The following is a 13775-nucleotide window of genomic DNA, read 5'->3' as shown; positions in this document are numbered from 1 at the left end:
CTTGGCCAGATCCTGGCGTCTGGGAGTTTGGAAGCCCCTGAGACAGAGAAAGTGTGAACATCCAGAAACATGAAGCCCTAGCCAGAGCTGGGAGTGGATTTAAAGGCACCCGAGCAGAAATACTCATTTTTGTGCCTGAAGCAAGGCAGCTAAACTTTGTCCTTTTCTTAAATCTGATTGAGATTTCTGTCTTACCTCTCTGCTGGGCTGTGTTTCTCCCTCCCTCTCCTTACTCTAGGGAACAAGACTCTGGGAATCATGGAATGTTAGCTCTAGGAGGGCCCTCAGAAACTGGAACACAAAAGGTCAGTCAATAAATAGTGATCTAGTTCCTGCTATGTGCTAGGTACTGTCCTAAGGATACAAATGCAAACAAGACAGTCCCTGTCCTTAAGGATCTTACAGTCTAATGAAGGAAGATAACACGCAAAAAGGAATTTTTAAAAAAAGTATGGTGGGGGTGGCCAGAGAAGGTACCACAGTGGTGCATAGTAGAGAAGTCAGAGAACTGATTCTGGGATCAGCACCTTCATAAGTCATAGGTGTTAAAATACGGAGAATCCTTGAGATCCTGAGAGGGTTGGGCAAGGTAATTTCAAAAATCCCTTCCCAGCTCTGTAATCTGACCCTCCCATTTTACAGATGAGGATATTGAGTCCCAGAGAAGTAAAGAGACTTTTGTATCATCATTCAGATAGGAAGTTAGGACTGAAACCCAGATATCTCTGATATCTCTACCAGACTACATCTCTCCCAGCTTTTCAACCCTATTCAGAATTTGATTTCTTCTGCAAAGCCTATTCTGATTTCCCCCTTCTTCTAGTTGTTCCATTCACCCTTGAAGCCTTTGGGCATTTAAGAGGGTAATTTAAAAAGCCCAGACAAGACCTCCTCCCCTAGCCCCATTTTTATCAGATAATTTCTTTTAGATGTTTTTTAGTTTTTTTATTGCCACATTTTGTTTTTACCTCCTTTTCACTTCCCATTTTGGTAGCCATTTGAGATGATAAATAAACTGAGAGTATGAGGATAAGAGCAGACAAACAAGTATAATATTCATCAGAGCTTAGGGGTCCTCAGCCAATAGATTATAATGTGGCTTTTAGTTGAAAACTAAAGAAACATATTTCAAAACCCAGTTAACCTGAAGACAGTCCTTTCCTGTGCGTGGATCAGGTGCTGTTCTTCCCCTACCTACCCCCCCCAAAAAAAAAATCTGAGAAGGCAGGTGTCTACTCTAAGCAATAAAGATGTTGAGAATGGAGGAGAGGGCCTATATGAAGCCTTACTTCACTTTCCACTCATATAACTGCTGCTGTTATCATTATTATTATATCATTATTGTTGTTATTTTGTCATTTTCACATTTAGCATTAAGTGTTGCCCCCTTCAGTTCACCTGGTTAATCTGTCCTGTGGAATCATAGAATGTTTAGACAGTTCCTTAGAGAGTTTCTGGTCGAATGCCTCAAAATCCCAGATTAAGGCCCAGACAAGGGAAATTAGGTTTCAAAGAAGGCCCATCATTATATAAATGGCCAAGCTGAGACTAGAACCCGAGGAGTTCCAGGCAACCAGAAACAAACATGAAACAGCCCTTGACCTCAGGGAGGCTTCTGTTGGGGGGTGGGGGTGGGGTGATGATGTATACAGTCCTTTAGCACTATAAGAGATCTTAGAGGTGACCTTGGGAGGACTCATCCATTTTACAGATAAAGAAACTGATGCCCATATTCACCCAGCGAGTAAAATAGCAAGTCCTTTCTGCCATCTTGGGACTCTGAGCATCTTCCCCTATTCAAGTCATTAGCATGGATGTTACTGGTAAAACCCACGACAGATCCTATGAGATAGAAGCCCCAGTTTCCTGGTCCTGCCACCGTCCCTGCAGCATTGGACTTCCTTTTACGATTTGACTAATAACAGGGGAGTCCTGTGTGTTCTGTGCACACTGTTCTCTGTAGCTTTTTTGTTTCTTGCTTTAAGACATTTTGTCCTTGTGTGTGTCTTGTCTTTTTCCAATTATATTGTCTTTCCTTTCAGGCAAGGTCAGTGTGTCCCGATTCTTTCCTCCGTCCCCAAGGCGCCTTGTGTGTTTTTCTGCACGTGGCGGAGCCTCTGGGTTCAAACTACCTGACCATGGGTCTCTGGCAGATTGTTGCTTCCTTGAGGCCCATCCCTGTTTGGTTTTGCATTTAGCTAAACCATGGGAGGAAATGAACTGTGGGTTTAAGGGAGAGTAATGGGTGCTTGGCTGAGACAGCCAACTTTGGGGGGGGGGTGAGGGGAGTAAATTGGTGCCACAAGGCATAATTGTTGTGGTTCTTGGGCTGAATAGATGAGGTGTGAGGAATTCAGCCTTGCTGGGGCCTAAGCCTAGGGCCTTTAAACACCAGAATTCCCCCATGGGCTAAGGGACTGGGAAATGTTGCAGTTGGCAGTGGCTCCCACATCCTGTTTCCAGGCCTCAGGGCCTTGAAGGGCAAGATCATTAGAGCCAAATTCAAAGAGAATGAGGTGAGACCCCACCTTGTTACCACAAGAGGAATTAGAGGAGGGAGAGGCATGGATTGCTAATGCATCTTTTGGCTTTTTATTCCATTGGAGCACTTTTTGAGCTGCTGCCACTTCAGGCCCTGGAGATAGACACAAGAAAAAGAAACTGCCCCTTCCCTCAAGGAGCTTATAGTCTACTGAGGGGACGCTGTGTACACAGACCAGGATAGAGGACCTAAAGGAAATACAAAGTAATTCTTTGGAAGAGGCTGCTCTAGGATAGAATTATTAGCAGCTAAGATCATACAAGGTTATTGTAGCAGGAAACCAAGAGGGTGGGAGGACTTGGAAACCACAGCGGGCAACAGTAGCCATCTTCTCCCCTTTCCCCCAGTTGGAAGTTACCCCTCCCCTTCACACCAGGTTTTCTTCCCTCAAACTACTCTTCTCAGGCTGGCAGGTGACCTGCTTTGGTTTGCTTTTCTTCATGGTTACAATGCTGTTGTGCTTCTCCCCTACCTTCCTCCCCCAGATCTCTTAGATCTTCCCTCTCTTTGAACAGTCAGCTAGTCAAGCCAAGCCACCACTGGCCATGTCTGAAAATCATGAAGCTTTCTTTGAAGGAAGCACAGGGCCCATGGGTCTTCTGAAGTTATGCTTGGTCCCAGCTTTGAAGTCTTTCCCATTGTTTTCCTTCATGGTACTGTGGTCTTTGCATAAATTGTTCTCGGGGTTCTGTTTGTTTCATTCTGCATCTGTTCATAAGAATCTCTCCCAGTTTTCTTCATATTCATCATTTTTGGAGGGTAAAATTTAAAATTTATTTTAAATTTAAGTACAAAATGAGAAAAGAAAAAAATTTCCATGTACACAGCATTCAATATAAAACAATAAATTTCCATTTCAAGGAAACCTATATAAGAAATACTACACATCATTTTCAAAGCTGCTTAGCCTTTCTTTGCTTCCTTGTTGGTTTTCTTTTGTTTTTTTGCTGTGTACTTTTTACTTTATTTTTCCCTCTTTCCTTCCCCCTTCCCCTAAAGAAGGCTACAATTAAGCATGGACATGTGTGTGTGTGTGTGTGTGTGTGTATAGATAAGTACAGATATAGATAGGTATACACATATAGATATCTATAAACATACACATATATACACATACATATATGACTGTACTATGCTTATTTCTACTCATCATCTGTTTCTCTATATTCATCATTTCTTGATGATATAGTGACCCTCCATTACAGTTCATAGAGCATCATTTGTTCAGATGTTCCCCAGTTGATAGGAACCCACTTTCCCTTCTACTTCTTTGCTCTACAAAAAGGGATGCTGGAAATACTTATTGTTGTTAATATTAGCTTTTTTTTTGAAAGGTTTGTGAAGTGTTTTGCAAGTATTATCTCATTTTGACCTCCCAACAACCCTGGGGGGTAGATGTTATTATTGCCCCCATTTTATAAATGAGGAAACTGAGGCTGAGGTGAACTGACTCCCCAGGGTCATACAATCAGCAAGTGTGTGAGGCTAGATTCAAACTCCAGTCTGTTCTGACTTCAGGTCTGGCATGTTATATACTGGACCACCCAGCAACCTCTATAAAATTAGCGCCATACAGGTACAGATTTAGAGGTATAAGGGACCTATGAAGCCATGCAGTTACGTATACTGAGGCTGAGGGAAATTAAGTAAGTCAGTCCCAGCTAGTAAATAGATGAGGCTAGATTTGAATTTGTGTCTTCTTGACTCCAGGTCCGAAACTGTATCCACCAGAGCCACTCAGCTACCTCCTTTTTTTTTTTTTTAAATAAATTGTTGCCTTCTTGCCACATGTACTCTGAAGTGGTATTTCTGGTTTAAAAGTTAACATACAATTTAGTGGCTCTGGATATTGTTCCAAATTGTTTCCAAAACAATCAGACCAATTCACATCTTTTCATCAAGTGTCTTCTGAAGGTTCCTCCAAAGTGTAGCATCTTTGTCTTTTGCCGTCCTTGCTGATGGGTGTGGGGGTAAAACCTCTAAAGTTGTTTTAATTTGCATTTTTCTTCCTAATGGCTTGTAGCATTCTTTCATGTGGTTGTTGCTAATTTGCGTGTCCTCTTTTAAAACCTGCCTGACCACTCATCTCTTGGGGAATGGCTCTTGTGATCCCTTCTGTGCTTCACCCATGATTCTTCAACGCTATCATGTCAGTTTCCAAGTAGAAATCTTGCTCTGTTCGTTCCAGGTGGCCTTCCAGGCCACCTCTCTTAGCCTTAGCTTTGGTCCTGAATCCAGTCATTCCTTCCTGTTGAATCACCATCTCTTCCCAGCTTCCTTCTTCTTGTATTCAGGAATCCTGGAAATAGAGCTTGATTGGAGACCATCCTGATTAAAATGTAGAGAGTAAACTCACTGCTACTGGAAATACTGGAGCAGGTAATGACCCTCTTGATCGGGATGTTGCTGGAGAAATTCCTGCTGAGGTATTGATTGGACGAGGTACCCTCTATTTGGCTGGTAGACAGGTGCCCTTTTCTAGCTCTCAAATCCTGTGATCCGAAGGACTCCCTATAAGAATGACTCACCTTGAGCAAGGGTTTCCTACTGAAGTATGGCTTGAAGCTTGGAGCTTGAGGGCCTTAACAAGTCTGAAATTTTGTGATGGCTTCAGTAGAGAAGATTTTCCCATAATGCCCTTTACAAGATGATTGTGCGTCACTGACTAATTGCTGTACAATGCTACCCATGCTGAACATTGTCTCTCCTGGATTCTTGGAGGTGGGAGAAGAGAGTGGTGCAAATGTTTAGGCTTTGAATAATTCTTAATATTCCTTAAGCCCCTATCTCAGTCTTGAAATAGACGTTCGACCCCATCAAATGCATATATCTCTAGGTTGGCGGCAGCCACCCAATCCTATCATTCACCTCACCCCTAAACTTTTATTAAGCACCTACTGTGTGCAGAGCACTATATTAAATGCAGGAGTGTTGAGAAAGAGAAAACAATAATGAAGGTGTTATGTGCAGTGGAAGGGGTGCAGCTTTGGAGATAGGATGGTCTGGTATCATTCTGACACTTCCCTCAGGGCAAGGGGAAGTGCTCAATTGGGGGAGGTGCCAGAAGCCACAGATAAAAAAGATGCTGCCCCCACCTCCCAGTACCTCCCACAAAGGATTTTCCATCACCCACTTCCTGTGTGACCAAGCTACCTGAGCTGACCAGGGGCGTATTGAATAATAAACAAATTACTAATAGTTTTTGGAGGCTTTGAAACCCTGTTTCAAAGTAGGCCCCAAGTGCCATGGCCAATGGGCCCTATCCCCCTCTCTCCCCAAATTCCAGTTCAGTATAACTAACTGCCTGCTGCCTCAAATGCCCTGTCACTTCAAACTCAACAGTATCTAAAGTGAAACTCCTCATCATTCCTCTCCTTCCTGACTTCCAGTTTCTCTCTGCCGTGCCACCAAGTCAGCTCAAGTCTCAGAATCTTTGAATTATCTTTGGCTTATCTCCATCCTCTCTCCCTCAAACTCACACAGCTTTATTCAGTCACCAGGGTTCGAGTTCTTTTGAAAATCTCTGGCATCTTCCCTTATCTTTACCTGCATGGCTATAAGTTTCCTTTCTCAGCACTTCCCCCCCCCCCCTTCCCCCTACTTGTTCTCAATCCTGCACAAAACTGGATTAAAAGACCATTTTGATCATTTGTCTTTTCTTCCCTGCCCATCTTTGCCTTCCCATTTTTTAGAGCCCAGTTCAAGCCTCACCTTCTCCAATGGAGCCTTCCCAAACCATGCATGTTCACAATGCTCTCCATACTTTTATTTGGTGCCTAGACCAGGTAATCAATGACTACTCATTGGCCGAAAGGCCAATATAGATTATCTTGACAGTTTCCTATATTGCTTAGCTTTCTGTTTATTTCCTATGGCATCAAGGATCGTATCTTATTCATCTTTGGAGCCCCCAAAGCACCTGAGACAGCAAAATGCACACAGTAGGCCTTTGGTTTAGGCTTATTTAGATGGAGGAACCTCTGGGATCCATCACAGACTTTCTAGCTGGATGAGATCTTGGGTTGTCTCTTTTATTTTTTAAATTTTTAAATTAAATTTAATTTTTTTGCTTTTTGGTGAGACAATCAGGGTTAAGTGACTTGCCCAAGGTCATACAGCTAGTAAGTGTCAAGTGTCTGAGGCCAGATTTGAACTCAGGTCTTCCTGACTCCAAGGCCAGAGCTCTATCCACTAAGCCACCTAGCTGCCCTGCTTTTTTTTAATTTTGGGGGGTTGTCTCTTTTACAAAGCCAGAATTCTACTATGGGTCCTCCTGCTACTCTTTTCATGATACATCACTGCAGTTTTGTCCCAACCCTCCCTACCCTGTCACAGGAACTGGGTTTGATGGGGTTTGGCGTCTATAGGAAGCTTAGCGTCTCCTGAGCCTTTGTCCTAATTTTGACTCATACACTCAACTCTGATTCTCGATGGGAAAGGGTAAGCATGGCCAAAAGATTGAGCTCTGCAGACATTTTGTTAAACACCTTCTATGTGTGGAACATTGTATTAGGCATGAGGATTACAGGTTCAGAAATAAAGGAGACCGCTGGTGATCTGGTCCAACCCCATTATTTGACAGATGAGGAAACTGAGGCCCATTTGATGTGAAGCTCAAAGCTTAACAGTCAGAATTAGAACTCATGATCTGTGACTCCAGTTCTGTGTAGCTACGAAGTTTAGGTAAGACAGGTTAGCTGCTTTCACAGTCTGGTCAGGTGATAAGACTCATAGATAAATATATTTAAGTGCATTAGAGAGAGGGGCAAAAGACATGGGCATTGTGAGGTTATTGGGGAAAGGGGAGCAAAACCTCTTGGAGACCATTCAACTGGAGATGTGCCTGGAAAACTAGCATATTGATTTGATTTTGTTGTTTAATCATCTCAGTCATGTCTGACTCTGTGACCCCATTTGGGGTTTTCTTGCAGAGAGACTGGAGTGGTTTGCCATTTCCTTTTCCGGCTCATTTGACAGATGAGGAAACTGAGGGCAACAAGGTTAAGTGACTTGGCCAGGGTCACACAGCTAGTAAATGTCTGAGGCCAGATTTGAACTCAGGAAGATGAGTCTTCCCGACTCCAGGCCTGGCACTCTGTGCACTATGACGCCACCTAGCTGCCCACTGATTTGCCTGGCAGATGCTAAATAAGTGTCTGGGTGCCCCCTTTTCCTGCTTGAGGATCATTGGAAGAGCACTGGCCCAGAATTAGAGATTGAGTCCCGGAAGGGCTCTCCAAAGCCATCAGATCCAATCCTCTTGTTTTACAAATGAGGAAACTGAGGCTCAGAGCAGTCCGGTGACTTGCCCTATTAGGACACAGAAGGAGTTGTTAGTAGAGCTGGGACTAGAAACTACATTCGCCTCCCAAGTCCAGAGCTCTTCTTACAGTGTCTGTGGGTTTTTTTCGTTCACTTTGCAGTGAATAGCTACAAACAGATGCCTAAATGCACTAGGAGAAGCTCTGAGCCCTGCTCTGAGTTGAACCGTCTTGTAATAAGAGTAACAATAAGATTTATAATAGCTAATGAGTCATAGAAAGTTTTAAAGCTCGAAACAGATACTGTTTCTTGTGAAGACTGAGGCTTCCAGAGGTTAAGTGACTTGCCCAGGGTCATACAACTAGGAGCGTCAAGTGTCTGAGGCCAGATTTGAATTCAGGTCCTCCTGACTCCAAGGCCGGAGCTCTATCCGCTTCGCCACCTAGCTGCCCCTCTAGCAAGAGTCTTGAGGCCAGATCTGAACTTAAGACTTCCCTGATTCCAGGCCCGATGCTCTAGCTGCCTGTATGGAAGTACCTGAAGAGCACACGTTTAGAGCCAAAAGGCATTTCAGGAACCACATAGACAGTCCTTAGAAGAGTTGAGAGAAAGGAAAGGCCACTTCAGGAGGTCCGGCAGAAGAACTTCAGGGCTGGAAGGGGATTGCGGAAACAATCTACTCCTCTCCTCTCATTTTACAGAAGGAAAGTGAAGTCACCTGACCCAGGCTTACGTGCCCAATCTTGGTCCCAGGTGGTCCAGCCTCGGCCCAGTACATCTCCCTCCCTCCCTCCGTCCCTCTCTCCTGTTCATCTCAGGCAGGAAAGAGGAGGACCTCTGTGGGAGGCTCTGCAATCTTGAATCAGTCTGGTTGATGGGGTGGACATGGTGCCTGCCATCGCCTTGGGGTCTTGACACACCCATCCTAAATGCAGTGCTGCCGTGTTGTCCTTTTTTCTTCCCCCGTGCTTCACACTCTTTGTTCTCTTGCAGGGTCTTCAATAAGCAGTGAGTCTTCCCCAGTCTCTTCTCCAGCAACCAACCACAGCTCTCCTGCTAGCACGCCCAAGCGAGTGCCCATGGGCCCCATCATTGTCCCTCCGGGGGGCCACAGCGTCCCCAGCACGCCCCCGGTGGTCACCATCGCGCCAACAAAAACTGTCAATGGTGTCTGGAGAAGTGAGAGCCGACAGGTAAAGTGGACGTGTTTCTAGTCTGTGGCTAGGACTCGGGGGGTGTGTGTTTGTGTGCGCGCGCATGCTCAAGAGCTGGACTTTGTTTGACAAAGGATTAAGCCACTCCACAGCCTATCTTGGTTGTACACTACATACTAGATACTTGGGAAGATGGCTGCCTGCCTTTTCTCGAGGTCAGATCAAATCCATTTCTTGCAAAGGGGGGAAAGCTATCTAATTTTTCAAGACCTGATTAAAAGAAAGAGGAGCTGACAGACGCCCGTAATACTAATTCCATTTATTGAGATGCACAAAGTGAACCCATGAGGTAGGGAAAGTAAGAAATCATTATTCCCATTTTACAGATGATAAAATTGAGGCACAGAGGACTGGCTCCTAGCCTTGCCACATATTTACTGTGTGATTTTGGATAAGTCCCTTCTACACTCCGGGTCTCGGTCTCTCCCTCTGTCAAATGAATAGGTCTTGTTGAACTAGATGGCCTTTAGATGCCCTCTCGGTCTAAACAGAAAACCCTCCTAGAGTCGCTCATCACATTCCAGTCACCTTGGCTCCCAGCTGTGCAAAAAGCCCATGAATAAAGCTTCCGGGTGTAAGAAACTGAAGAGAGCAGAAACAACAGAAAATTGGGAATTGGCCTTCAAATGACAGTAGTGATAAAAGGCACTGGCTGGGTTATCCTTTTCAGCGCACCCCACCCAGGGCCAGGCTTCATCCAACCATCCCCACAAGCCCTGCCATCTCTGTGCAGCTGCCTGAGTCTTTGGGTCTTGGCCTCACATGCACGCACACCACACACACACACACACACACACACACACACACACACACACACGTGCGCGCGCGCACACGCACGCACGCTGCAGTCTAGAGTGAAGCACTTCCTAATTAAGAACCATTGTTAGCAGTGATTCTCTCCTGGATTTTTATGACTGTTCCCGGAGGGATTACACCACTTGGAAATACTAATTAAACCGCAAAGAAAAATGGGAAGGGGTTTGAGGAGGGAAGAAAATCTGCTGCTTCAAGTGATGCACAAAATTCCTACCTAGAACTCTCTACAGACATCTCCTGCCCTGCACAATTGGGAGCAGTTACATTGTGGGGACTCTTCAGCCTGTCCACGATTAAAGCATCTGGTGGCTGGGATGGACTTCATCCCAAATACCTGCTGGTGATGACAATTTTAAGTCTCAAGAAGTGCTGCCTTTTGGGAGTGAAACTGGCCCTCCCTGAATCTGGAGGAAGGCCCAGAAATCCTAAATTCTCCAGCTGGCTGGGAGTTAACTCATTTGCTTTTTTTCCTTCTGCCTAGGCCCATTACCCCTTTGACCCAGCTCCCAAGGAGCCAATGTTCACCATCTCCTGACCCCCCAGCTCCCAAGGAGCCAATGTTCACCATCTCATTACTGTCTTCCAAGAATGTCAGCACTCTTTGCCCTCTCCCCCTATCTCTCTAAGATAGTTCTCACGCAGACCCCTGAACTTGGGGTCTCTCCTTACCTGGAAAACAAAAAATGGATAAAACCTGTGAGGACCAAGTGAGAATGTATGTCAAAGTCAGTGAGCAATGAAAAAGCACCTGGGGCAGCAGCTAAGTGGTGCAGTGGATAGAGCACTGGCCCTGAAGTCAGGAGGACCTGAGTTCGAATCTGGCCTCAGACACATAACACTCACTAGCTGTGTGACCCTGGGCAAGTCACTTAACCCCATTGCCTAGCAAAAAAACCAAAAAAACCCCAAAAACAATGGCATTTGGAGGCAAAGGGTCTTTATGAAGTCACAATGCAGAAATGGAAAGCCTGAGGATGGGGCAAGGTGGTGGGAGATTCCCCCTAATTTCAGGAGACTTGGCACCTGCCAAAAGTCCTAAGTATCTTTCAGATGCCTCCTTAGTGTCATGTCTGCCCCTTACCTGAGGTTTTAAAAGGGTTGGGGATGGGATGTCTCCATAATGGCTTCAAGTGCTTTTTCTTTCTCACTTTCTCACTGTCTATTAGCTTTGGCAAGTCACTTAAACTTGTGTCTGCCTCAGTTTCTTCAACTGTAAAATGAAGATGGTGGTGATATCTCTTACCCCCAGGGTTGTTAGGAGGACATAATATAAAATGCTTGCTATAAAAAAATGATGATGATGTAACTTTTAAAACCAGTGTCATCGTAAATAGTTTGGCTCTTATACAACAGTATCTTGAATGAAATTAATTTGCTCTATTGCAAGTGACACCTCAAAGGAGGGATTTTCATTACTAAGTTATATCTTCAGGGCTTTGAATTGTCAGGGGGAAAAAAACCAAGCAAACAACTTCCCTAAGGTTTTTAACTTCATTGTCAAGAGGTCAGAGAAAAATGTGCTTTGTTTCAAAGTTTCATAAAGACCAGAGTCACATGGTGAGAATTGGATGGAGGATGAGAAAGGCAATTTGGTAAAGGTATTTTTAGGGGCAGCTAGGTGGTGCAGTGGATAGAACACTGGCCCTGGAGTCGGGAGGACCTGAGTTCAAATCCAGCCTCAGACACATGAGACTCACTAGCTGTGCGACCCTGGGCAAGTCAGTGAACCCAGTTGCCTGGCTACAAAAACAAACCCCCCCAAAATGTAGTCTTAGTCATAGCTTTCCTCCCCTTCCAAAAAAAATTATCTGGAAATTGTTATTTTTTCCCGGTGTAGAGTACAAGATGAGTTCACAGTTGTAAAGCACTTTGCATAGTGCCTGGCATATAGTAGGTGCTTAATAAATGCCTGTTTCCTTCTTTGCTGCTGGGACCTGGTGAGTGGCATGGGGGAGGTTTGCAGCTTCTGTGGGGTTGTTCTTTTTTCCTCCCCCTTTTCTCCAGTAGTTTCTATTTGCAGTCCCCTGGGCCTTGTCTTTTTACCATATGCAGAGAAGATAGAAGGCTGCAATTTCATTGCCCTCCTTCTGGGGCTTGGCCCTGGCTCTTGCCTCGCACTGCGGGAGATTGAGCACCCCCTGTCCCTGCTCAGTTCTTCCGCCAACGTGGGAGCCCCTTTGCAGACACAGAGGATGGAGGACATCTGTCTCCCTTCTTTCCCTCCCTGCTCCCCAATTCAGCAGATGCCCGGGCCCGCTGTCTTCAGTAACACGGGTGCAGGAGCGCTCATAAATATTCCCCTCATGGAGCCTGAAGTGCCTTGCTGGGTGACTCATACGCACTGCACGCCATCGCTCTCCTCAGAGGGTCCTTACTGCCTCAGAAATATTTAGTAACCCCAGAGAAAGGGCCGTGATATATCTGCTTCCAGCAATTTACCACCACAGCGGTTAATGAAACACTGAGGCCACCAGGGAAAGCTGGAAGGATTCAGGAATTGGATTAATATATGATGTATGGCCCATCAACTCGAGCACAAAGACGCAATTGAGAATTTAATCCTTTTGGGGGGAGGGGGGAAAGGAAAGACGGGGGAGGGGAGAGAATGGGAGGAGGGGAGAGAATGGGAGGAGGGGGACAGTTAAAGAAGAGACAGGCACGGAGCAAAGAAGGATAACTTCATAAAGTTATTGGGAATGAGTCATTAAAGGGGTCCGGATGTTGGATGCTGAAATAAGCGGGGAATTGGTGAAGTCAATCCATCACCGGGCCCCTTCGTGGGGGTTACCAATATTTCCAAGGTAATAGGGAGGCTGTGAAGGGACAGATTAAATGAAGACTAGTCTATTTTAAACCTAATAGGGCATGTCCTTCGTTCTGACTGGGGGAAATTATTCACTAATCACCAGGGAATGACTGATTTTCTCTCCCTCGAATGGGGTGCCCCTCCCCTTCTTTCATCATTGCAGCTGCACTTCCAGCCGCCGCTCGAAAATAAATAAATAAATAAATAGCAGCCCCCACAGATGCTGCCTTTTTAGAAAGGGCCCAAGCAGTGTTTTCCACCCTCCAGTTAAAACACTGAGCCTTTTGAAACCCGCCCGTCCTATGGGGATGGGGGGTGGGATGGTGCCATAACTTCCTGGGCGACCGGCCCTGATCCTTGGCTATGTGGTGCCATTGATCTCTGGTGGGGGGGTCACAGGACTGTCACCTCCCCCCACATTTTCCCCCTATGCAGGCCCTTTCCATCCTGCTAAGCTTTGTGACCCAGTTCCCTGTTGGCCCTCTATGAAGTTGGCTGGTCTCCAGATGGGAGATGAGAGGACAGAATTATCCTTTCGTGGCAGGTGTGTGTGTGTGTGTGTGTGTGTGTGTGTGTGTGTGTGTGTGTGTGTGTGTGTGTGTGTGGTGTTGTTGATGTTTGCTTCCCCCAACCCCCACCCTGTTTTCCACCCCCACCCACTTTAGCTTTTTCTATTTGAAACTCTGAGACCCGGATGGTGCCATCTGCCCCCCACATCCTTCAGGGCCACAGCTCTGAAAACTAGCCAACCACAGGATGCTTTTTTTCCTCAGGATTTATGCACACGCTCTGTGGGCTCCTCAGAATCTTGTTCCTGTCTCTCTTCCCCAGCAAAGCCCTCCACCATCCCCCACCCCTGTGAGTGGAGGTACCAAGGTCATCCCTGGGTCTGTTCTATCCAGCTTGGCCTGCTTATTAATTAATCAAGCCATTATTTGTTGCAAATCAGAGCCGACAGAGGAGATAATGGGATTCCTCCTATTGGTTCAGCCAGAGAGTTTAGAACACATGGCCCCTGTAGCTGGAGGAGAGCCCCCTCCTTCAGGGGGTCTGGCATCTTTAATCAGAGATAACTGGGAAGGCTCTGGCTTGCCCTTATCTTGCCCCCAGCTGCAGTCCTGGAGCCAAGTAGATC

General features: G+C 45.7%; 1 protein-coding gene across 1 annotated transcript in view; it reads left to right on the top strand.

Annotated features, from left to right (window-relative positions):
- Positions 1-13775, top strand: part of GSE1 (Gse1 coiled-coil protein) — an 804746-nt gene that overhangs the window by 753707 nt on the left and 37264 nt on the right. The window contains 1 exon segment of the mRNA XM_020989231.2: positions 8798-8997. Coding sequence (XP_020844890.1) covers positions 8798-8997 — 200 coding nt within the window.

The sequence above is a fragment of the Phascolarctos cinereus genome, unplaced genomic scaffold (assembly GCF_003287225.1).
Source record: "Phascolarctos cinereus isolate Bilbo 61053 unplaced genomic scaffold, phaCin_HiC Scaffold_2;HRSCAF=192, whole genome shotgun sequence".
Lineage (NCBI taxonomy): Eukaryota > Metazoa > Chordata > Mammalia > Diprotodontia > Phascolarctidae > Phascolarctos > Phascolarctos cinereus.
This window is presented reverse-complemented; position numbering and strand designations above follow the sequence as displayed.